Source organism: Rhinoderma darwinii, chromosome 8 (assembly GCF_050947455.1).
Source record: "Rhinoderma darwinii isolate aRhiDar2 chromosome 8, aRhiDar2.hap1, whole genome shotgun sequence".
Classification (NCBI taxonomy): Eukaryota; Metazoa; Chordata; class Amphibia; order Anura; family Rhinodermatidae; genus Rhinoderma; species Rhinoderma darwinii.
This window is the reverse complement of record NC_134694.1, coordinates 65498751-65521789: the sequence shown is the minus strand read 5'-3', so window position 1 is coordinate 65521789 and position 23039 is coordinate 65498751. Positions and strand designations below refer to the sequence as shown.

Sequence of the window (23039 nt, the reverse complement as noted above, 5' to 3'; positions counted from 1 at the left end):
AGGTCCGGACTACACAGCAAGGCTGCTGTTCTACGTGGAGGTCCAGACTACACAGCAAGACTGCTGTTATACGTGGAGGTCCAGACTACACAGCAAGACTGCTGTTCTACGTGGAGGTTCAGACTACACAGCCAGACTACTGTTATACGTTGAGGTCCAGACTACACAGCCAGACTGCTGTTATATGTGGAGGTCCAGACTACACAGCCAGACTGCTGTGATACGTGGAGGTCCAGTCTACACCGCCAGACTACACAGCAAGACTGCTGTTATACGTGGAGGGCCAGACTACACTGCCAGACTGCTGTTATACGTGGAGGGCCAGACTACACTGCCAGACTGCTGTTCTACGTGGAGGTCCAGACTACACAGCCAGACTGCTGTTATACGTGGAGGTCCAGACTACAGAGCCAGACTACTGTTATACGTGGATGTCCAGACTACACAGCCAGACTGCTGTTATACGTAGAGGTCCAGACTACAGAGCCAGACTACTGTTATACGTGGAGGTAAAGACTACACAGCAAGACTGCTGTTATATGTGGAGGTCCAGACTGCTGTTCTACGTGGAGGTCCAGACTGCTGTTATACGTGGAGGTCCAGACTACACAGCAAGACTGCTGTTCTACGTGGAGGTCCAGACTACACAGCCAGACTGCTGTTATACGTGGAGGTCCAGACTACACAGTCAGACTACTGTTATACGTGGAGGTCCAGACTACACAGCCAGACTGCTGTTAGGGGAAGACTCTTTAGAAGGCAAACAAAGCTAAACGCTGAAGCTTTAGTTACAAACTTTTTTGTTTTACCAGCTATATGTTAAATTGTATTTTAAAGTGAACTCAACTTTGAAGTCAAATTAATCGTTTGTCATTTACGCTATTATTTCTACCTACATTTTTTATTAGATGGGTATTCAGTTGTCATTCAACGTCCATTCTTATCTTCTCTTTTAATTGTCTTTCTGTTTCTTTGTTTCTAGTCTTGACTTGTAATAGTTTAGTTGATAGTTTAGTTTATCTTGTCACTAATGAAGTGTATGTATTATCTAATCATTAAATATTAATGATAGTTCAAATTCCAGTCTTTCCTACTGTATTTTTTTTCTTCTAACATCTTCTATTTTGTTTTTCTTCAACCTTAGGTTTTGTCCATTTATCTCCCATTAACCTTCCATCTGACTTGTTTGAATTAGTTTTATCATGTATATAATAATGTTATTATTATTATTATTGCTTTATTTGCTTTCCTAATTTTGTGCATCATACATTCTCTTGTGTATGTTAACATCAGTTTCAAGATGAAGTATCACTATTCATGTTTATCTTTCTGTTCCTATCAGAATGAAGGGTGCCCCATCACTTCTATTCATAATTACTTCAAGTAAGCCTTCCGGAAAAGGGAAGAGCACATAGTCAGCAAAATGTTAAAATATATAAGCATTAACTGGGTTAGGGCCAGTTCACACTGAGTTTTTTGACCCGTTTTTTGACGCGGATACAAAGTCGGAAGACGCGCCAAGGAACGGCCAATAATGCCTCCCATTGATTTGAATGGCAGGCGGAGGAGTTTTTTTCCCGCGAGCGGAAAAACCGGCTCCCGGGAAAAAGAAGGGACATGCCCTATCTTCGGGCATTTACGCTTCCGACCTCCCACGTCAATGGGAGGCAAAAGCGTATTGCGCGGCGTTTTTGCCCGCGGAGCTCAATGGCCGCGGGTGAAAAACGCCGCGAAAATTGGCGTGCAGGCAGAGCAAAATCTGCCTCAAAATTCCAAACTGGATTTTGAGGCAGATTTTCTGCCTGCAAAATACTCCGTGTGAACCCAGCCTTACAGTGAATTTCAATAACTGAAGCGATGAACACCTTTAACCAAAAGAGATGTGATACTTCCACTTCAAACTAGGATTTGATCCAATATTTTAGCTGTGTTGCTAAATCATATACCCACAGTTTTTATTTGTTTTTCTGCCTGCTTAAGATTTCCAAAATACTAATTGTTTTAATTTACATATTGGATTATATATTATTGCTTTATTATGTTGCTAAGTTTCTTTTGTTCATGCTCTCGTTTTTGTATTTGAAAACCTTCTTTTTCTATTTCTACTTTACACACTCGCCCATTTACTGGTTGAAGTCACTTTTCCTTCACTACCTTGAGTTTCCTGATTTTTACCTTCTGTTCACTATCATTTTGTAACTGCATTACAATTAGGCTGGATTCACACGAGCATGTTCGGTCCGTAAAGGACGGAACCTATTTCGGCCGCAAGTCCCGGACCGAACACACTGCAGGGAGCCGGGCTCCTAGCATCATAGTTATGTACGACGCTAGGAGTCCCTGCCTCGCTGCGGGACAACTGTGCCGTACTGTAATCATGTTTCAGTACGGGACTGTAGTTCCACGGAGAGGCAGGGACTCCTAGCATCGTACATAACTCTGATGCTAGGAGCCCGGCTCCCTGCAGTGTGTTCGGTTCGGGATTTGCGGCCGAAATAAGTTCCGTACTTTACGGACCATACATGCTCGTGTGAATCCAGCCTAACACCTATTATCGTCATTTTTTTCCTTGTTTGTTGTTTAAAGGGGCACTAAAGTTAAATAAAAATACACCCCTTACCAATATATTCCTCTTTCATAATCCTCTACTATTCTGGACTGCCTCCCATCATCTGTCGAGTGAAAATTGATGGTTAAGTTGGTTTGTCTCTCGCTGGCTGGGCACTTCCCCCTGCTCTGTGTTCACTGAAGACCAATCATGTTAACCTAGCCCCTTTAATGAAGATCCTCATTTTTACCTGGTCCTTAGCCAAAGATGAAGAGGACCAGGAGGAGTTGATAACTATTTACCACATTTCTACAAAATTGTTTGGTTTAGGAATTTGCAGAAAGTTTTGCATTCTGACTAATGTGATTTAGTCTTTTTTTTTTTAAATAATTTCAAGCTTTAGTGCCACTTTAATTAATTCTTCCATTTGTATTTATCACTTTAGTATTTCATTGCCCTGTTATAATTCTACATGAATATTATTAGATCATGTCTTACTGTATCATGCTCAGATATAGCTTTTTTTATACTCCTCCTTTTTCTGTTATGATTTGAATGCTCACAGTAAAGGTCATCATTTATCTTTGACATGTTAGGCTGCATTCACACGACAGTGAAACAAAATGGAAATTAAAAACCGATCGACTGTCGATTTTTTCATGGCCATTTTTCATCAGTTTGTCTCTAAACTTTCATCCATTTCCAGTCCGTCTGTCCATTTTTAATGGCCATCCGTTTGTCATCCGTTTTTCATGGCCATTAAAAAAACAGTTGGATTTAATTTGTTGGTTTTATTGTCCAAACCCCCTGAAAACACCACAGTTCCCATGTAGATAGTGCTGCAACGACCCTGTACATAATGCCACAGTGCCCCCTGCAGATAGAATATAAATATAAAGTGACCTAGTGCTATAGTGCACACATATAAAGTGCCAGTGCCCTCATTGTGCCACAGTGCCCATGTAGATAGCACAACAGTGTCCCCTGTAGATAGTCACACCCCCATATAGTGCCACAGTGCCCATGTAGATAGCGCCACACCCCTGTAGATAACACCAACCCCCTTTGTAGATAGCACCACCCCCCACTTTAGATGGCACCCCCCACTATAGATAGCACCAGCCCCCACTGTAGATCGCACCTTTCATTGTAGAAAGCACCCCCCCCCCCGTAAATGACACCTCCCCTGTAGATAGCACCCCCACATGTAAATAGCACCCCTGTAGATAGTGGCACCCCCATAGATAGCAACACCCGTATATGGAACCTCCCCCTGTATATAGAGCCAACGTAACTCCCTGTAGGAGCGGATTCCCTCTGGCCAGGGATTTCACTCCTAGAGGGTGCCCCTGATGTCTCTGTCCATATATGGACAGTGATGCCAGGGCCTTCTCCAGTAGCGGAATCCCCTGACCAGAGCGTCGGCCGGGGATTCCGCTCTGGAAGGAGATTCCAGAGGTAGCCCCTGACGTCACTGTCCATATATGGACAGTAACGCCACGGGTCTCTCCAGTAGCGCAATCCCCTAGCTAGAGCGTCGGCCGGGATTCCGCCCTGGCAGAGGATTACAGAGGTAGCCACTTACGTCACAGTCCATATATTGACAGTGCTTCTCCAGTAGCGGAATCCCCTGGCCAGGGTGTCGGCCGGGGATTCTGCTCCTTCAAGGAGGTATAGCGGCGCTATCTACAGGGGGGGGGTGCCGCTATCTGCAGGGGGGTGCTATCTACAGGGGTTTCAGAGGGAGACAGGAGTCCCCGGCCAGAGATCTTGCGATGCTCTGGCAGTAGACTTCACAGTTGAAAGCCCGACATCACTGTCCATATATTGATAGTAATGTTAAGGGCTTCCCCGAGCTCAGCGCCGCTTTTCACTGTCGTGTGAATGTAGCCTTAATGATATTGTCGTACCATTTTTTTGTGCCAGATTTATTTATATTTCTTTTACATTTATTTATTTATTAACCTTCACCTTGACCTGTTTTATTTCACTTTCTTTCATTGTTTCCAACTTGATTTAGCATCAACTCTTCTTGTTTACTTACCTACCGCTGTTTTGTTTGCCATGATTTTCCACTTTTGTCATACAAATGTGGTTATATATCATTTCCAATTTTCCCTTTTTACTTGGTTTTATTTCTTACCTTTAAGTCAGCATCCATTTTACCTTAATGTATTTTTATTTTATTCCATTTACGAACATTTTGGCTTAAACCCTTCTGTACATTCTTGTCATATTTCTTATATCTGGGATCCCATGCCATTGCCTTTAGTGGACCATTTATTTTGTTTGTGGCTCTTTGCATTAGTTCACCCTTTGATAAATCTTGTTGAGCTTTCTCTGCTTGGCGTCCTGTCCTCATAGTTACCTCCTACCTGGTTTTTCTATTTTGCAAGTACATTATGTTTGACCCTTCATTCATTTTGTCTTGGCAGAAGTCCTGCTTTCTTTTAGTTCACTTCCATTTTCTGATCACCTAGACTCTGCTTCACTCTCCTCACCTATGCTGAGTCTTGCCTCACGTTTTACCCCAACCTATATGGTGCCATGTTCTTAGTTTTGAAAAAGATGTTACAACTGAAACCTACATTTTCCCTTTAGTATCAAATATTTTTATTCCTTAAAGCCCTTGGTGGGAATAATTCTTAGTTGTTTGTGGGATTTCTGGGTCAAGCAATCTAACTACTATATGATTATGGGGAATGTAACATGGACGTATATTATGTCCCTCAGATTATCACTCAGCATCTCTCACATTTTGTAAAATAGAGAGCTGCTCAGTGTTATATCTACGACCTTGTAGACCCCATTACCCAGTTTCATTATTTAATTGTCCTTCATGAGATGGGAAGAGGCTGCATGGGGCAGGGACTCACTAGGGTCACCTGGTACATGAAAGTTATACTCCTTCCTCTCAGAGGTTTTTGAGGGGGAGCACAGCCACTTGGGCTTGCATGACCCCCCCCCCCCTCCCCCCAGGGTGGAACCTCCTATTATTTTGGAGTCTTTTATTCATTTTACAGTAAAACGGATTTCCAAGGAGTGTGTCCGAAAACCCAACAAGAAAATATGTAGGAAAGGAGGTATGTAATCCCAAGGTGTGTGGCAGGAACAAACACCCACCAAAAAAGTTAGTGGAGTCCGGACCAATTCCATTTTAAAAGAGGAGCGGTGCAATATTAACCCTTCACTTAAGAGAGCTGTTTGGGCTGTTCTTTTGATGAAAATGTAAGGCATTAAGGCAGGACTTACAATTATCTGAATGCAATTGAAGAATAAACACTATCACCATTGTTTTGAGGAGACAAAAAATCTGAACAAGTGAACCAGTACTAAACTTTTAACATGACTACCACAATGAGAACACATTAGTATAAACGATGGCTGGGGAACATTAAAACAAGCATTGTTAGAGTAAGAAATATTTACATTTCCACTAAGCAAAAACTTAAATCTGGCAAATGCAAGTAGTCATGGATTCACACAAAAGATAAATGGAAGATACGGTTCATAATTTTGTCAACAGAATCAATGAGTGGCTTACCAATGTAACGGATGACATTTTCTAACAGCGTCAAACTGACTTTATGTAGGATATTCCCTTCCTCACAACTTTTATTTATTTCCACAGTACTGAAGTCTCTCCTTCTAAAACAGAAAAATAAAGGACTTTCAATAATCTAGTGATTATCCTACAGCTTTTTACCGTTGCCTAGCTTTAGGGGACGTATATTTTACTCATGTCAGTTAGGCTATGTTCACATCACATTTTTTGTCTCTATTTAACAGATACACTGGGAAAAGCTCCTGACAAATATGTTAAATGAAGGCTGTAACAGTGGCATCCATCACCCATAGGCTATAATGGCATCATTTAACAAATACGTCATGAGATTTTCAATAGCTTTTTATGAAATATCCATTAAACAGATGCCATTACAGCCTATGGGTAACAGCCACCGTTTGGCATCTGATTAACGCATCCGTCACCCATAGGCTATAGTAGCATCATTTTAATGGATACGTATTGAAAAGCTCATGACGTATACGTTTAACGGATGCCTGTGATAGATGCCATTAAGTGGCATCAGTCACCCATAAGCTTCCATGTTAAATAAAAAAGTGTCAGTTTAACATATTCCTTTTTTTTTTGCGGTTTACTAGACGTCTATCAATGGAGCCCTATGGACACGTTTAGTGTGTACGACAGTAGGTTTCCTGGTGCACATACTAAACATAAACAAAAAATTTAATGTGAACAGGCCATAAGCCTTATTCACACGAACGTATGTCAAATCTGCCAATTTGCATCTGTGCCGGACCCGTTTTCACCGATCGCTCATAGACTTGAGTCTATTGCGGGATCCGTGAAAACGGGCAAAAATAGGACATGTACTTTTTTTTCACCGGCTGTTCACACGGTCCATTAAAACAATAGCCGTGTGAATAGTCCCATACAAGTACATTGATGTTATTGCAGCCCGATTAAGTAGTTCGTGTGAATAACCCCTTACTGTGTTATGTACAGTCAGTATTTTAATATGTACAAATATTGAAATGTGAGCTGCAGTTAACTATTTACTCTTATACTAGGCCGGTCAAAGCTAATATCTATTGTCTAGAACACATTTGAATGTTTGCACTTATATGTTTAATCCCTATCCCCCCCCCCCCCCTCAGTATATGGGTATTAGCAACATACACAGACATGATGAAGCGAGGTTTGAAATCTATAGACATATCTATGGGTTACATTTTTTGACTTGTCTTGTTTTTGTTTGTTCCAGTATTTAAATTTGTGCGTGTCTTGTTTGTTGGGTCTCAGTGATCAGCAAGAAATGTCTCAATATAACGTTTAGTGTGTCATTTGTTCACTTTAATTAACCCCTTCCCGCTCCTTGACGTACTATTACGTCATGGCAGCTGTATCGTTCGCGCTCCATGACGTAATAGTTAGTCTCGGGTGTAACGGCCGTTTCGGCCGTCCTCCCGACACATACAGGAGCTGTGACAGCTGCTGTCTTGTTCAGCAGCTGTCACAGCTCCTACAGCGGGGACCGATCGCTGTGTCCCCGCTGATTAACCCCTTAAAAGCGTTCTATAGAGATCGCGGCTTTTTAGGGGTTAAGCTGCCATCGCCGGACTGCTACGCGATAGAGGCCGGCGATGGTGACTATGGCAACCTGGACACCAAACAATGGCAGACAACGTCAGGATCCACTATGCTTGCTGTCAGTGAGTAGCTGACAGTTCTAATACACTGCACTACGCATGTAGTGCAGTGTATTAGAATAGCGATCAGGGCCTCCTGCCCTCATGTCCCCTAGAGGGACAAAGTAATAAAGTTAAAAAAAAAGTAAAAAAAAGATGTGTAAAAATAAGAAAATAAAAGATTTAAAAGTAATAAAAGTAAAAATCCCCCCTTTTCCCTTATCAGTCCTTTATTATTAATAAAAATATATAAATAAACTATACATAATTGGTATCGCCGCGTCTGTAACGGCCTGAACTACAAAATTATTTCATTATTTATCCCGCACGGTGAACGCCGCAAAATAAAATAATAATAAACCGTACCAGAATCACAATTGTTGGGTCACTTCACCTCCCAAAAAATGGAATAAAAAGAGATCAAAAAGTCGCATGTACCTAAAAATGGTACTGATCGAAACTACAGTTCGTTACGCAAAAAATAAGTCCTCGCACGGCTTTATTGATTGAAAAATAAAAACGTTATGGCACTTAGAATAAGGTAACACAAAAAGTAAATGATTGTTTACAAAACGTATTTTATTGTGCAAACGCCATAAGACATTAAAAAAAACTATAAACATCTGGTATCGCCGTAATCGTATCGCCCCGCAGAATAAAGTGAATATGTCATTTATAGCGCACGGTGAACGCTGTAAAAAAATAGAATAAAAAAACAATAGTAGAATTGCTGTTTTTTAGTCACCACGCCACCTAAAAATAGAATAAAAACTGATCAAAAAGCCGCATGCACCCCAAGAAAACTAAAATGAATTCCTTAAGGGGTCTAGTTTCCAAATTGGGGTCACTTTTGGGGGGTTCCCACTGTTTTGGCACCACAAGACCTCTTCAAACCGGACATGGTGCCTAATAAAAAAGAGGCCTCAAAATCCACTAGGTGCTCCTTTGCTTCTGAGGCCGGTGCTTCAGTCCATTACCGCACTAGGGCCACATGTGGGATATTTCTAAAAACTGCAGAATCTGGGTAATACGTATTTAGTAGTGTTTCTCTGGTAAAACCTTCTGTGTTACAGAAAAAAAAATGAATAAAATTGAAATTCAGCAAGAAAAATGAAATTTGCAAATTTCACCTCCACTTTGCTTTAATTCCTGTGAAATGCCTGAAGGGTTAAAAAACTTTCTAAATGCTGTTTTGAATAGTTTGAGGGGTGTTTTATCAGGGTTTATAATACATAGGCCCCACAAAGCCACTTCAGAACTCAAGAGGTACCTTAAAAAAAAGGCTTTTGAAATTTTCTTAAAAATATGAGAAATTGCTGTTTATGTTCTAAGCCTTGTAACGTCCAAGAAAAATAAAAGAATGTTCAAAAAACGATGCCAATCTAAAGTAGACATATGGGAAATGTGAACTAGTAACTATTTTGGGTGGTATAACCGTCTGTTTTACAAGCAGATGAATTTAAATTCTGAAAAATGCAATTTTTTCAAAATTTTCTCTAAATTGTGCAATTTTTCACCAATAAACACTGAATATATCGACCAAATTTTACCACGAACATGAAACCCAATGTGTCACGAGAAAATTATCTCAGAATCGCTTGGGTAGGTTTAAGCATTCCGACGTTATTACCACATAAAGTGAAATATGTCAGATTTGAAAAATGGGCTCTGAGCCTTAAGGCCAAAACTAGGCTGCGTCCTTAAGGGGTTAAAGACCATGTCAAATACATCTTAAAATACAGAGAGGGCTGGTTCTATTTGCCAAAAGGAATATTAAGCATTGATAAAGTAACTACTGGAGGATATCTATAGGGTCTAATATGTGGGCAAAAGAGTTTACCTGTGTATATTCCAGTTTTGGTAATAATCCCTTTAAAACTCTATTTTGAGAGGAAAATTTTCACATTGAAAAGCTCACCAGATACTAGTGGAAAGGTTTGACTGTCCTTGGTGCTGAATTTAGCTATGTATAAAGATCACTTCTTGTCTACTGTTAGTGAACATGGGATCGAGTGTATTTGGCACATACATACTTACTTTTATGAGAGGAGTTCAAAAATAAACCAGAATAAATTAGGATGTGTAAAATGATTCTAGAGCTGGGAAGGGAAATATTGTGGCATTCCAGTCACACCAGAGAAGTGCAGTACATTTCCTGTTTGTGTAGGTTCTGTTGATGTGCGGACAGGCATTTTTACAGACTATATCAGCACTGCATTATCAGAATACAGGCTGCTAAACTGGTAATGCTGGAGTTGGCTTTTGAAGAACAGCAGCAAGGAATTTGAAATGTATTATCGAGATAATCCTACTTGTAAGTGGAACAGTTCCAATATTTACATTTTGATACAGAATAGCTCATCATTAACCCCTTAATGATGTCGGTCATTAATGGGCTTTATTGTAGGCCGCCGCCTTTCTACGGCGGCCTAATCAACGTCCTGCAGGCTGGATGACGGCCGGGCTCCTGCTCCAACGGTAGCGATCGAACTTTACTTCTATCGCGACCGTTTAAACCTTCAAATGCCGCGATCATTAGCGACCGCTGCACTTGAGAAGTTTACAGAGAAAAGGAAGCTCCCTCTGTCACCCATCAGCGGCCGGCAAACCCACAAGGCCTGCCCTGGCTATATGCCTATTAGGCCGTGCCAGAGGCCATAATGACAGGCAATAATTGCTTTGGTTTACTAAGTATACCAAAGCATTATATCTGCGATCTAAAGATCGCATGGTGAAGTCCCCTAATGTGAAATAAAAATTTTGTAAAAGGTACACATAAAAAAAATAAAAAAAATTTTTTCCCATAACAATTTTTTTTATTTAGAAAAAGTGTAAAAGTTAAATAAAAGCTACACATATATGGTATCCCCGCAATAGTAATGACCCAAAAAATAAAGTTAGCATATTAATTAAACCGCAATGTGAACGCCGTAAAAAAACAACGGCAAAATTGCAATTGTTTTCCCATTCCCCCCCAAAAAAATAATAAAGGTTAATCAATAGGTCCCATATACCCCAAAATGGTAGCAATGAAGTCCCGCAAAAAACAAGCCCTCATATGGCGACATTGACGGAAATATAAAAAAGTTATGGCTCTTGGAAAGCGGCGATGCAAAATATAATTATTTTAGTTCAAAAGTGTTTTTATTCTGCAAAAGTCGTAAAACATAAAAAAAACGATACATATGTGGTATCGTCCTAATCGTACCAACCCATAGAATAAAGGTACCATGATATCTATGCTGCATGGTAAACGGTGTAAATGTAAAATGCATAGAACAATGGCTAAATTGCTGGGGCTTTTTTTTATATCCCCCTGCCCCAAAAAAGTTAATAAAGTTAATGAAAAAATTCTATATACCCCAAAATGGTGCCATTGAAAAATACTACTCATCCTGCAAATAACAAGTCCTCAAACAGCCATGTACACGTGAAAATAAAAAAGTTATAGCTCTTGGAATGTGACAATGGAAAAACTAAAAAAAAAATTGCTTGCAGGGGTAAGGGGTTAAAGGGGTTGTCCCATCAAGCCACATGAACCGCATAAGGGGGGGGGGGGGTCCTGTTTGGTGCCATGAATGTCTGTTTGGTGGATCCAACAGTAGTAAAACGCAAGAAACCCCTGTGCATTTTTCCCATTATAGTGCCACCTTTGACAGGCGCTGCGTTATGACTTTCAACGTACTACCATACACAGAATTAGAATTGTGATGCGAATTTACCTTAAATAGCAACTGCACATTCATAAAACTTTTGATATGTCATATATACGTATCAGAAGTTTGGATCGGTGGGGGCCTGGGTCCTGAGACCCCCACCATTGCTGAAACAAATGTGCACATGCGCTCAGCTAAGCGCCCTGCACCTTCAACTGTGATCAGCGCTCCCTGTCAAGCTGAAGACGACTTACATAGACGTTTTATGTGAACCGTCTTCAGCCTGACAAGGAGCGCTGATCACAGCTGAAGGAGCAAAGTTCTCAGCTGAGCGCTTCTGCACCTTGGATTCAGCAACGGTGGGTGCCTCAGAACCCCACCAATCCAAACTTTTGATATGTTTCTATGAAATACCAAAAGTTTGATGAAAGTGTAGTTACTCCTTAGGTGAACTGTTGCTACCCACTGTATCCTACGTAAATGTTGTTTGCTAATAGGAAAAGAATTCACCTAACCTATCTTTGAATCAGGAGATCAATGTTTACAGCTTATCCATTGGCTCTAAGGTTGGTTTTACACAGGCAGATTTCCTGGCCGATAACTAGCGCTGATCGATGATATATGTAGCACGTCGATCATTTAGCTCCATTTACATGGAACAATGATTGAAATGTATAAGGCCGAGTGATCATTAATACGATCGTTCATCCTCATACATTTTGCATCTTGTCGGCAGCACATCCTCTGTTTACTCAGGGAGATGTGCTGCAAACACGCAATTTTTTTTTGGGGGCGGCATAAAACATCGGAACAGCCGAAAAACCAGTGTTTGCTCGACCATCAGCTAAATGCTGCCCTGTTCATACGAGACATTGATCGTGAACAAGCGCTTGTACTAGCGCTTGTCCGTCCGATCGTTGGCCCGTGTAAAAGGGCCTTAAAGGGATATTCCCATCTTAGACATTTATAGCATATCCACAGAATATGCCATAAATGTCTGATAGATGCGGGTCTCAGCTCTGGGACCTGTACCTATATCAAGAATGCGGGTCACGCGACCCCTGTGTTGCCTGGTGTGGCATCCTCTGGCAGCAGATTCCTGGCGGAAGCTACTGAAGAGAGGGCCGCGCTTGCGTGCAGCTCTCTCCATTATACTGTATGGGAGTTGCGGAGACAGCCGAGCATTGATTGTTCGGCTGTTTCCGTAACACCCATTGAAACTATCATTCATGCACAGCCCTGTAAGTACACTGGCAAATGTACATTCCCTAAAAATAACACATTTTCTGTACATCTGGGCACTGTAAATAAGTGTTTTAGAATAAATGTTCTTTGTTGTATTCCTGCAGCAGAGATGGTTTGTTAATTTCCTGCGGCTTTGGCACAAAACTCACAAATTCATGTTAGTTATACCTGTACACTAAGGCCCCCTTAACATCACATTTGTGCCATACATTTATCATGTACACTCTCAGCGATAAACGTGTCCATAGAACTTTACTAGCATGACGGAGACCAAGAGAGTGTCCTTTTGGTCTCCGTCGGGCTGTTATATGTCGGTATACCTTCTTTTTTGAAGGATTGAATAGTGTAGTAGACTGTGCTATTTCATCCTGAGGGATCCTGTACAAACCGTATATCGCGCAGTTTACATTTTTAACATGGGACCTTATGGTGACGAATGCCACTGTATGGCATATGTCACAGGTAGACGTTAAACGTATATGTCGTAAAACTCCTGACATCACTGTCCATGTATGTACAGTATGCCAGGAGCTGCCCTAGGACAGAAGTCCCGGGCCAGAGCGCTCCATCATTGTATCGCTCCTGACATCACTGTCCATGTATGGACAGTGATGTCAGGGGCTTCTCCAGGGCCAGAGTGCCCATCTAGAGTGCTTCCAACGCTCTGGTTAGTTACTCCAGTATTGTAGCTTCTCACATCACTGTTCATATAGAAGAATTCTTTATATACTGTATTTCTCCGTTTTTATTTCAATATGAGACAAAACAGCATCAGGCTAAGGAAAGGAAAATATAAAGGTAGGAATTGCTGGGATTTTATTTTTGTGTATTTCTTATGTTTAGTCTGCCTCTAATTCATCCAGTTTTGGTCTTAGTGATGTGGCAATTTTGGATTTTTTTCACCCTCTCCTTCTAAGAGCCTTAACTTTTTTATTTTTCATCAACTTAGTCATATGCTAAAATGTGATGTGAAGGGGACCTAACTGATGAATTTTCTTCCGCAAATTTAATGTTGAATTGTCAGTCCGCAAAGTAAACAAATAATAATGCAATATGTTATATCTTGTAGGCATATGTGCTTAATAAGTATACATCTTAAGCCTAGAAATAAATGATGAAAATAAAGACATGAATTTTCTTACCATGTTTGTCAGTCATTAGCATTTTCTGCATGCCCCTGAAGTAAACACTTGTATACATGATCTCTTCCTTATCCATATCAGGACAGAGATTACCCAAGGGACAAAGCTTAACATTCCTGATCTCCTATTGTAGACAGAGCAGGGGGGAAGGCTCCTTCTGCAGCCAGTTGTCTTCAAGCCAGACAAAAGTGGGGGGTCTTATAGAAGAAATCTTTATATACTCAATTTGGGTCAGGATAAGAAAAGGAAGATGTGGTAAGAATTGCTGGGATATTATTATTTTTTGTTTTTTTTAATGTTTAGTGTACCTTTGATTCAGACTATCTGACTCTGCAATTTTTTTTATTTTTTTTCATCCCAGCATTCCAAGAGCTATAACTTTCTTATTTTCCACCATCTTATGAGGACCATCTTTTTTGCGGGACGAGTTGAAGTTTTCAATGGCACCCTTTTGTAGTATATTTAACTTAGGTCTCATGCACACGACCGTAGCCATGTGCACGGCCGTGTTTTTCGGGTCGGCCGGCCGCGGAGTGTCACCAGCGATACGCCCGCAAATCGCAGGCCGTGCACATGGCCGCTTCCATTATTTCCTATATTTCCTATGAGGCTCCTGGGCCATGCACGGACCGTGGAAACTGCGGCCGTGTGCATGGGCCCATAGAAATGAATGGGGCCGCAATTCTCCCGTGGATTTTTTTGGGGGAATTGCGGCCACAAAAGCACTTTTGTGTGCATGGGGCCTAAATTCTTAATTTTTATTAACTATTTCTGGGGGAAATGGGAAAAAAATAACTCATTATTTTTTCCTTTTCCATTTTTTACCGGTTTCTATAGCTTTTAACTATATTGTATAGGTCTTTAAAATTGTGGAAATATCACATATTTGTATTATAATTTTTGTTAACACTTACAAAATAAAAACATTTTTTATTTTATTGTTTTTCTTTTTTTTTTTTACTGTGTACGCTTTTTTTTTTTAAAAGAAACTTTATTTAACTTGCTTTCATTATTTTTTAGTCCCACTTAAAAACTCCAAAATACAATCCTTTTGATTGCTTCTATAATGATCAAAGCAACCAGAGCGTTATTGCCTCTCAGTGTAAAACTGACAGGCAATCTATTAGGCCGTGTCTTTATTTCACATGTAGCAGATTTTCCGTCAAGTCAGTGAGAGAAGGCTGTAATACTGTGAACCGCCGCTACAAATGTGTCAGTGTTTTGCAGTATGGAGTAATGAAAAAAACGTAGGGGAAGCAGCCCTCACATGAGCACCACGGTCCCTACAAACATCTGACCGTTTGGGTGCCGAAAGTCAGACCCTCAGCGATCAGATATTGATGGCCCAGTCTGAGGATAGGCCATCAATTTTATTCCTCTGGATAACCTTATGTAACTTGAAAATCTCTTCCAAGATCACTCCAGTCACTGTAGTCTCTTCTGATTTATGTTTGTAATCGCTACATGCTGGGATTTCTAAGCAGTTTTAAAAAGTAGTAACTACTTTTTTTCCCTACATAGAGTAATAAGAAAATTGCTTCTTAAAGTTGTAATTATTTAATAGAATTTTTTTTTTTTTAGCCCTAGCCTTAGGTCTGACTAGGATTTCTGCTTCTGGTTGTAAATAAGAATATTCTCATTTACTTACAGCAAGGAGAGATATTAAAAATAGTGAGGAATTGAAAAACAAAGTATATTAGCAACTTACAGGTCATTTAAATATACAATTATTAAAGGAGTATTCCCATCTTAGACCGGCACCAATACCCAGAAAGTTCCTGGTAAAGCGACTGCTGTCCACCACATACAGGGGGAGGATCAGTGGAGAGATAGCTAGGATTACAGAAACAGCCGAGCTTGCTGTGCTATGCTGTTTCCGTAACTCCCATAGAAGTTCAAAATACTGACGTAGTCCGTGTGAATGTTGCCCTATGGGTTTGGCTTTTGGAAGGCGTGGAACAAAAAATGGAAAAAGGCTAAGGCAGCAAGGGGTTAATACCACAATAAATGCCAATAGAATATGCTCTGTTGCTTGTGTCAATATTATCCAGTCTGTATTAAGTGCAGTCCAATCTGTGGTAAAATGTCCTCCAGTGGCAACGATGGTAAATAGTATCATTGCATGATCGGCAGTAAGGTCCGAGGAGATCTCTGTTCATTCATTGTTTTTATGCAGAGAGACGCTCTGGTCGGTAGTGTTCTCAATCTTCTTGCATCCTTGCTCCGTAATACCAATGTGTGACTGTAATGACGGGGGGTAGGGAAACGGACAAGTGAGCCCTAGTCTACCCGCCACTCTGTCCCTGCCTACTTGCAACGACCCGCCCTAGGCGACGGGGTACAACTGGGCGGCGGTCCCTGCGCTCAGTAAGTGCACGACAAACATGCAAGGGAAAGGGGCAGTTGCCCACGGCAACACCGTGAGCAACCAGAGTGGTGAACGAGCCGAGTCAAGCCAGGAGTGTGCGAGGTACCAAACGAAGAGCAGAAGAGTAGTCAGTAAGCCAGGGTCTGTATGGAGCAGGATCAAAATAGAAGGAGCTGTAGCTGGGCCAGGAAACCACACGAAAAGAATCACAAGCACCGAGGGACAGGAAGGGCAGGCTTAAATAGACCGAGGGCGGGAGCTAGCTGAGTCCAGGTTGCGATAGGCTCTCCCACTCCTAAGCCTGCCAGCCTGAGTGGTGGAAGCTGGAGTCAGTCTCAGGGATGTAGATTCAGGTGCTGACTGATTAATTATGGGAGTTAACCCCGAAGCTGTGCCTGGCAGATCCTTTACAGTACCCCCCCTTTTATGAGGGGCCACCGGACCCTTTCTAAGTGGACCTGGCTTACTGGGGAAACGCAGGTGGAACCTCCTGACCAATACCCCAGCGTGAACATCCCGGGCGGGTACCCAAGTCCTCTCCTCGGGCCCGTATCCTCTCCAATGGACCAGGTACTGGAGGGAGCCTTGGAACATCTTGCTGTCCACAATCTTGGCCACCTCGAATTCCACCCCCTCAGGGGTGAGGACGGGAACAGGAGGTCTCCTCGAGGGAGCCAAGGACGGGGAGCAGCGTTTAAGGAGGGAGGCATGAAACACGTCGTGTATACGAAAAGACGGGGGTAACTCCAGCAGGAAGGAGACAATATTGAGGACCTCAATGACCTTATACGGCCCAATAAACCGGGGAGCAAACTTCTTGGACGGAACTTTGAGACGCAAGTTCCTAGACGACAACCACACCAGATCCCCGACCATAAACGGGGTTAGCAGAACGTTTTCTATCAGCCTGAGTTTTTTGTACGCTCTGGGACGCCTCTAGGTTCTTCTGAACCTGGGCCCAGACTGTGCACAGTTCCCGATGAACGACCTCTACCTCGGGATTGTTGGAACTACCAGGTGAAACGGAGGAGAACCGTGGATTAAACCCAAAATTACAGAAAAAGGGGGAGACCCCTGACGAGTTACTGACCCGGTTATTAAGGGAAAATTCGGCGAGGGGAATGAATGAGACCCAATCATATTGACAGTCAGAGACAAAACACCTTAAAGAGGCTCTGTCACCAGATTTTGCAACCCCTATCTGCTATTGCAGCAGATAGGCGCTGCAATGTAGATTACAGTAACGTTTTTATTTTTAAAAAACGAGCATTTTGGCCAAGTTATGACCATTTTTGTAGTTATGCAAATGAGGCTTGCAAAAGTCCAAGTGGGTGTGTTTAAAAGTAAAAGTCCAAGTGGGCGTGTATTATGTGCGTACATCGGGGCGTTTTTAATACTTTTACTAGCTGGGCGCTCTGATGAGAAGTATCATCCACTTCTCTTCAGAACGCCCAGCTTCTGGCAGATCACGCTGTGACGTCACTCACGGGTCCTGCATCGTGTCAGACGAGCGAGGACACCGGCACCAGAGGCTACAGTTGATTCTGCAGCAGCATCAGCGTTTGCAGGTAAGTAGCTACATCGACTTACCTGCAAACGCCGATGCTGCTGCAGAATCAACTGAAGCCTCTGGTGCCGGTGTCCTCGCTCGTCTGACACGATGCAGGACCTGTGAGTGACGACACAGCGTGATCTCTCGAGAACACGGCTGTGTCTGCACTGCCAGAAGCTGGGCGTTCTGAAGAGAAGTGGATGATACTTCTCATCAGAGCGCCCAGCTAGTAAAAGTATTAAAAACGCCTCATTTGCATAACTACAAAAATGGTCATAACTTGACCAAAAATGCTCGTTTTTTAAAAATAAAAACGTTACTGTAATCTACATTGCAGCGCCTATCTGCTGCAATAGCAGATAGGGGTTGCAAAATCTGGTGACAGAGCCTCTTTAAATATTGTTCTAGAGATTGATTAGTCCTCTCAGTTTGGCCATTGGTTTCAGGATGGAAGGCAGAGGAGAAGGACAGATCAATCTCCAACTTCATACAGAAGGCTCTCCAAAACAATGAAACAAATTGTACCCCTCTGTCCGAAACAATATTGACAGGGACCCCATGGAGACGCAGGATGTGTTTGACAAACAAGGTAGCCAACGTCTTGGCGTTGGGTAGTTTCTTGAGGGGCACAAAGTGGCACATCTTACTGAAGCGGTCTACTACCACCCACACCACCGACTTGCCTTGGGATGGAGGCAAATCGGTGATAAAATCCATGGAGATATGTGTCCAAGGTCTCTGGGGAATGGGCAACGAACGCAGTAAGCCCGCTGGTCGGGACCTGGGAGTCTTGGACCTAGCACAAACCTCACAAGCGGCGACGTAGGCCTTAACGTCTTTAGGCAACCCAGGCCACCAATAGTTTCTAGTAATGAGGTGTTTGGTACCCAGGATGCCTGGATGAACAGATAGTGCGGAGTCATGATTTTCCCTAAGTACCCTTAGCCGGAATTGCAGGGGAACAAACAGCTTGTTCTCAGGAAGGTTCCCGGGAGCTGAACCTTGATCAGCAGCAATTTCAGAGACTAAATCAGAATCGATCGAGGAAATGATTATACCTGGAGGCAAAATACAAGCAGGATCTTCCTCCGAAGGAGGGCTGGCCATGAAGCTACGCGACAGTGCATCAGCCTTAATATTTTTAGACCCAGCACTATAGGTAACCAAAAAATTGAATCTGGTAAAAAATAACGCCCATCGAGCTTGTCTCGGGTTTAGCCTCCGGGCAGATTCTAGGAAAACCAGATTCTTGTGGTCGGTAAGGACCGTTACCTGGTGCCTAGCCCCCTCCAGGAAGTGGCGCCACTCTTCAAATGCCCATTTAATGGCTAAGAGTTCGCGGTTGCCAATATCATAGTTACTCTCAGTTGGCGAAAACTTCCTGGAGAAGTAGGCACAGGGGCGGAGATGGGTGAGGGACCTGGTACCCTGGGACAAGACAGCCCCCACTCCCACCTCAGATGCGTCAACTTCCACGATAAATGGCTCCATTTGGTTGGGCTGAACCAGCACCGGGGCCGAGATAAAGCACCTCTTAAGGACCTCAAAAGCCTGGACAGCCTCAGGGGGCCAGTGGAGGAGATCAGCTCCTTTGCGAGTGAGGTCTGTAAGAGGCTTAGCGATGACCGAGAAGTTAGCAATAAATCTCCTGTAATAATTAGCGAACCCCAAAAAACACTGTAACGCCTTCAGGGAGGCAGGTTGGACCCATTCTGCCACAGCCTGGACCTTGGCGGGGTCCATGCGGAATTCATGAGGATGGAGGATTTGACCCAAAAATGGTATTTCCTGTACCCCAAACACACATTTTTCGGTTTTGGCAAACAGTTTGTTTTCCTGAAGGACCTGGAGCACCTTCCTGACATGCTCAATGTGGGAGGACCAGTCCTTGGAAAACACCAGTATGTCATCAAGGTACACTACAAGAAATATCCCCAGGTAATTTCTCAAAATCTCATTTATGAAATTCTGGAAGACCGCAGGGGCATTACACAACCCAAAGGGCATGACGAGGTATTCGAAATGGCCTTCGGGCGTGTTAAACACAGTCTTCCACTCATCCCCCTCTTTGATGCGGATAAGATTATACGCCCCCCGTAGATCCAACTTAGAGAACCATTGGGCCCCCTGAACCTGATTGAAGAGATCAGGAATCAAAGGAAGGGGATACTGGTTCCTTACCGTGACCTTATTCAGGCTACGGTAGTCAATGCATGGCCTAAGACCACCATCCTTCTTCCCTACGAAGAAGAAGCCAGCACCTACCGGAGAAGTAGAGGGACGAATGTAACCCTTGGCCAGGCATTCCTGGATATACTCTCTCATGGCTTCACGTTCGGGACAAGAAAGATTAAATATCCTACCCTTAGGAAGCTTAGCTCCTGGTACCAGTTCAATAGCGCAATCGTATTCTCTATGAGGAGGTAACACTTCGGAGGCCTCCTTAGAGAAAACATCAGCGAAGTCCTGAACAATCTCGGGTAGCGTGTTCGCCTCCTCAGGGGGAGAAATAGAATTAACAGAAAAACATGACGTAAAACATTCATTACCCCATTTGGTTAGCTCCCCAGTATTCCAGTCAAACGCGGGATTATGCAACTGCAACCAGGGAAGGCCTAGAACCAAATCGTACGATAATCCCTGCATCAACAGTACAGAGCACTGCTCCAAATGCATGGAGCCAACAAGGAGTTCAAAAACAGGGGTATGCTGTGTAAAATAACCATTAGCAAGAGGAGTGGAGTCGATACCCACTACCGGGACAGGTTTAGGCAAATCAATCAGAGGCATAGCAAGAGACATAGCAAATTCCACAGACATGATATTAGTAGAGGACCCTGAATCCACGAAGGCACTGCCGGTAGCAGACCTACCACCAAAAGAGACCTGAAAGGGAAGCAAGATCTTAGTACGTTTCCTATTTACGGGAAATACCTGTGCGCCCAAGTGACCTCCCCGATGATCACTTAGGCGCGGAAGTTCTCTGGCTGCATTCTTACGCTTAAGTCAGTTGTTCACTTGATGCTTGTCATCCCCACAGTAGAAGCAGAGACCATTCTTCCTGCAGAATTCTCTACGTTGTTGGGGGGACACGGAGGCCCCGAGTTGCATAGGTATCTCTGAGTCTTTTGGGGAGGAACGAAGCAACGGAACTTCGGGAGGCATCATGGGGGAGTCGGAGGAGAAAACACATAAACGTTCACGTTGTCGTTCCCTGAGACGTCAGTCAAGTCGTACCGCTAAAGCCATAACCTGGTCTAGAGAGTCAGAAGAGGGATAGCTAACTAGCAGGTCTTTCAGGGCATTCGACAGACCCAACCTAAACTGACACCTTAAGGCAGGGTCATTCCACCGAGAAGCTACGCACCACTTCCTAAAGTCAGAACAATACTCAACAGGTCTCTTACCCTGACGTAAGGTCACCAGCTGACTCTCGGCAAAGGCAGTCCTGTCAGTCTCGTCATAAATAAGTCCGAGAGCAGAAAAGAAACAATCAACGGAGGAAAGTTCAGGGGCGTCAGGAGCCAAGGAGAAGGCCCACTCTTGGGGCCCTTCCTGGAGCCCAGACATAATTATACCCACCCGCTGGCTCTCAGAACCTGAGGAATGGGGCTTTAAACGAAAGTAAAGCCTACAACTCTCCCGAAAGGAGAGAAAAGCCCTCCGGTCCCCTGAGAACCGGTCGGCAACTTGAGGTGGGGTTCAAGAGGTGAGGTGAGGGGAACTACCAAGGTAGCATCAGGCTGGTTGACCCTCTGAGCCAGGGCCTGGACCTGTAGGGAGAGACCCTGCATTTGCTGAGCCAGGGTCTCACGGGGGTCCATAGTGGTGTCAGGGACCAGGGTAGACTAGGTATGGGCTTGTGATTATGTAATGACGGGGGGTAGGGAAACGGACAAGTGAGCCCTAGTCTACCCGCCACTCTGTCCCTGCCTACTTGCAACGACCCGCCCTAGGCGACGGGGTACAACTGGGCGGCGGTCCCTGCGCTCAGTAAGTGCACGACAAACATACAAGGGAATACAAGCAAGGGAAAGGGGCAGTTGCCCACGGCAACACCGTGAGCAACCAGAGTGGTGAACGAGCCGAGTCAAGCCAGGAGTGTGCGAGGTACCAAACGAAGAGCAGAAGAGTAGTCAGTAAGCCAGGGTCTGTATGGAGCAGGATCAAAATAGAAGGAGCTGTAGCTGGGCCAGGAAACCACACGAAAAGAATCACAAGCACCGAGGGACAGGAAGGGCAGGCTTAAATAGACCGAGGGCGGGAGCTAGCTGAGTCTGGCCAGGTTGCGATAGGCTCTCCCACTCCTAAGCCTGCCAGCCTGAGTGGTGGAAGCTGGAGTCAGTCTCAGGGATGTAGATTCAGGTGCTGACTGATTAATTATGGTAGTTAACCCCGAAGCTGTGTCTGGCAGATCCTTTACAGTGACGTCACAAAAGTGGTACTGCACATGTCAGAGTCCAAAAATCGAACGCGTTTTGGAAAATGCTTTTTCCTTCGTCAGGGTTTAAACTCTGATAGTTAAAAAAAAGAGAGTAAGTGCATAAAATGGTATAGCCCACCACTACAAAAAAATGCGAAGAGCAATACCCTTCGTGCCACACTGGGCTATACACAAACACTCATGTAAAGGATGAAACTGAAAACACACAAGATACGTAGATGGCACTGAGTATATATTGTGTGCCACGTACATTATTTATGGAGGCTTTGCATAGTTACCATCATCTCTATATTCATATATGTTTTTAAACCAGTATACATAAAATTCAAATAACAATACTTTATTTATAATTGAGTTAAACCTCTAATAAAAAAAAAAGAGACTGGACCAATTACATTTTTTAGATATGGTCATAATCTTCTTTGGGGTATAAGAAAGAACCACAGGCAACCAGAGTTCAAATCCAGGATGAAGGAAACCGTGTTTTACGAAACGTGTTGGATTTTTGGCTTCTTTTTTTTATTTTTGTCAAACAATAATTATGACAAAAAACAAAGAACTTTCATAGTATTCACCCCCTGAAAGTCAATAATTAGTGACGTCACCTTTTGCTGCAACTACAGATGCAAGTCTTGTGGAGCATGTCTCTATTAGTTTTTCACATCTAGACACTGGGATTTTTGCCCATTCTTTCAGGCAAAACTGGTCAAACACCTTCACATTATATGGCTTGCATTGGTGCACAGCAGTCTTCAAGTAATGCCAGAAATTCTCATTTGGATTGAGGTCTGGGATTTGACTAGGCCATTCCAAGACATTTAACGCCTAGTTCACATGAAGTTTATTGCAGACAGAAAAAAATATATTTTTTTA

General features: G+C 43.1%; 1 protein-coding gene across 4 annotated transcripts in view; it reads left to right on the top strand.

The window, feature by feature from the left end:
• Positions 1 to 23039, top strand: part of NLGN3 (neuroligin 3) — a 143462-nt gene that overhangs the window by 95519 nt on the left and 24904 nt on the right. For 2 of the 4 annotated variants that reach the window (XM_075835686.1, XM_075835687.1), the window contains exon 3: positions 5572 to 5631. The exons of the other annotated variants lie outside the window; for them this stretch is intronic. In XM_075835686.1, the coding sequence (XP_075691801.1) occupies positions 5572 to 5631 (60 nt within the window). The remainder of the gene's footprint in view (positions 1 to 5571; positions 5632 to 23039) is intronic. 4 annotated transcript variants of the gene reach the window in all.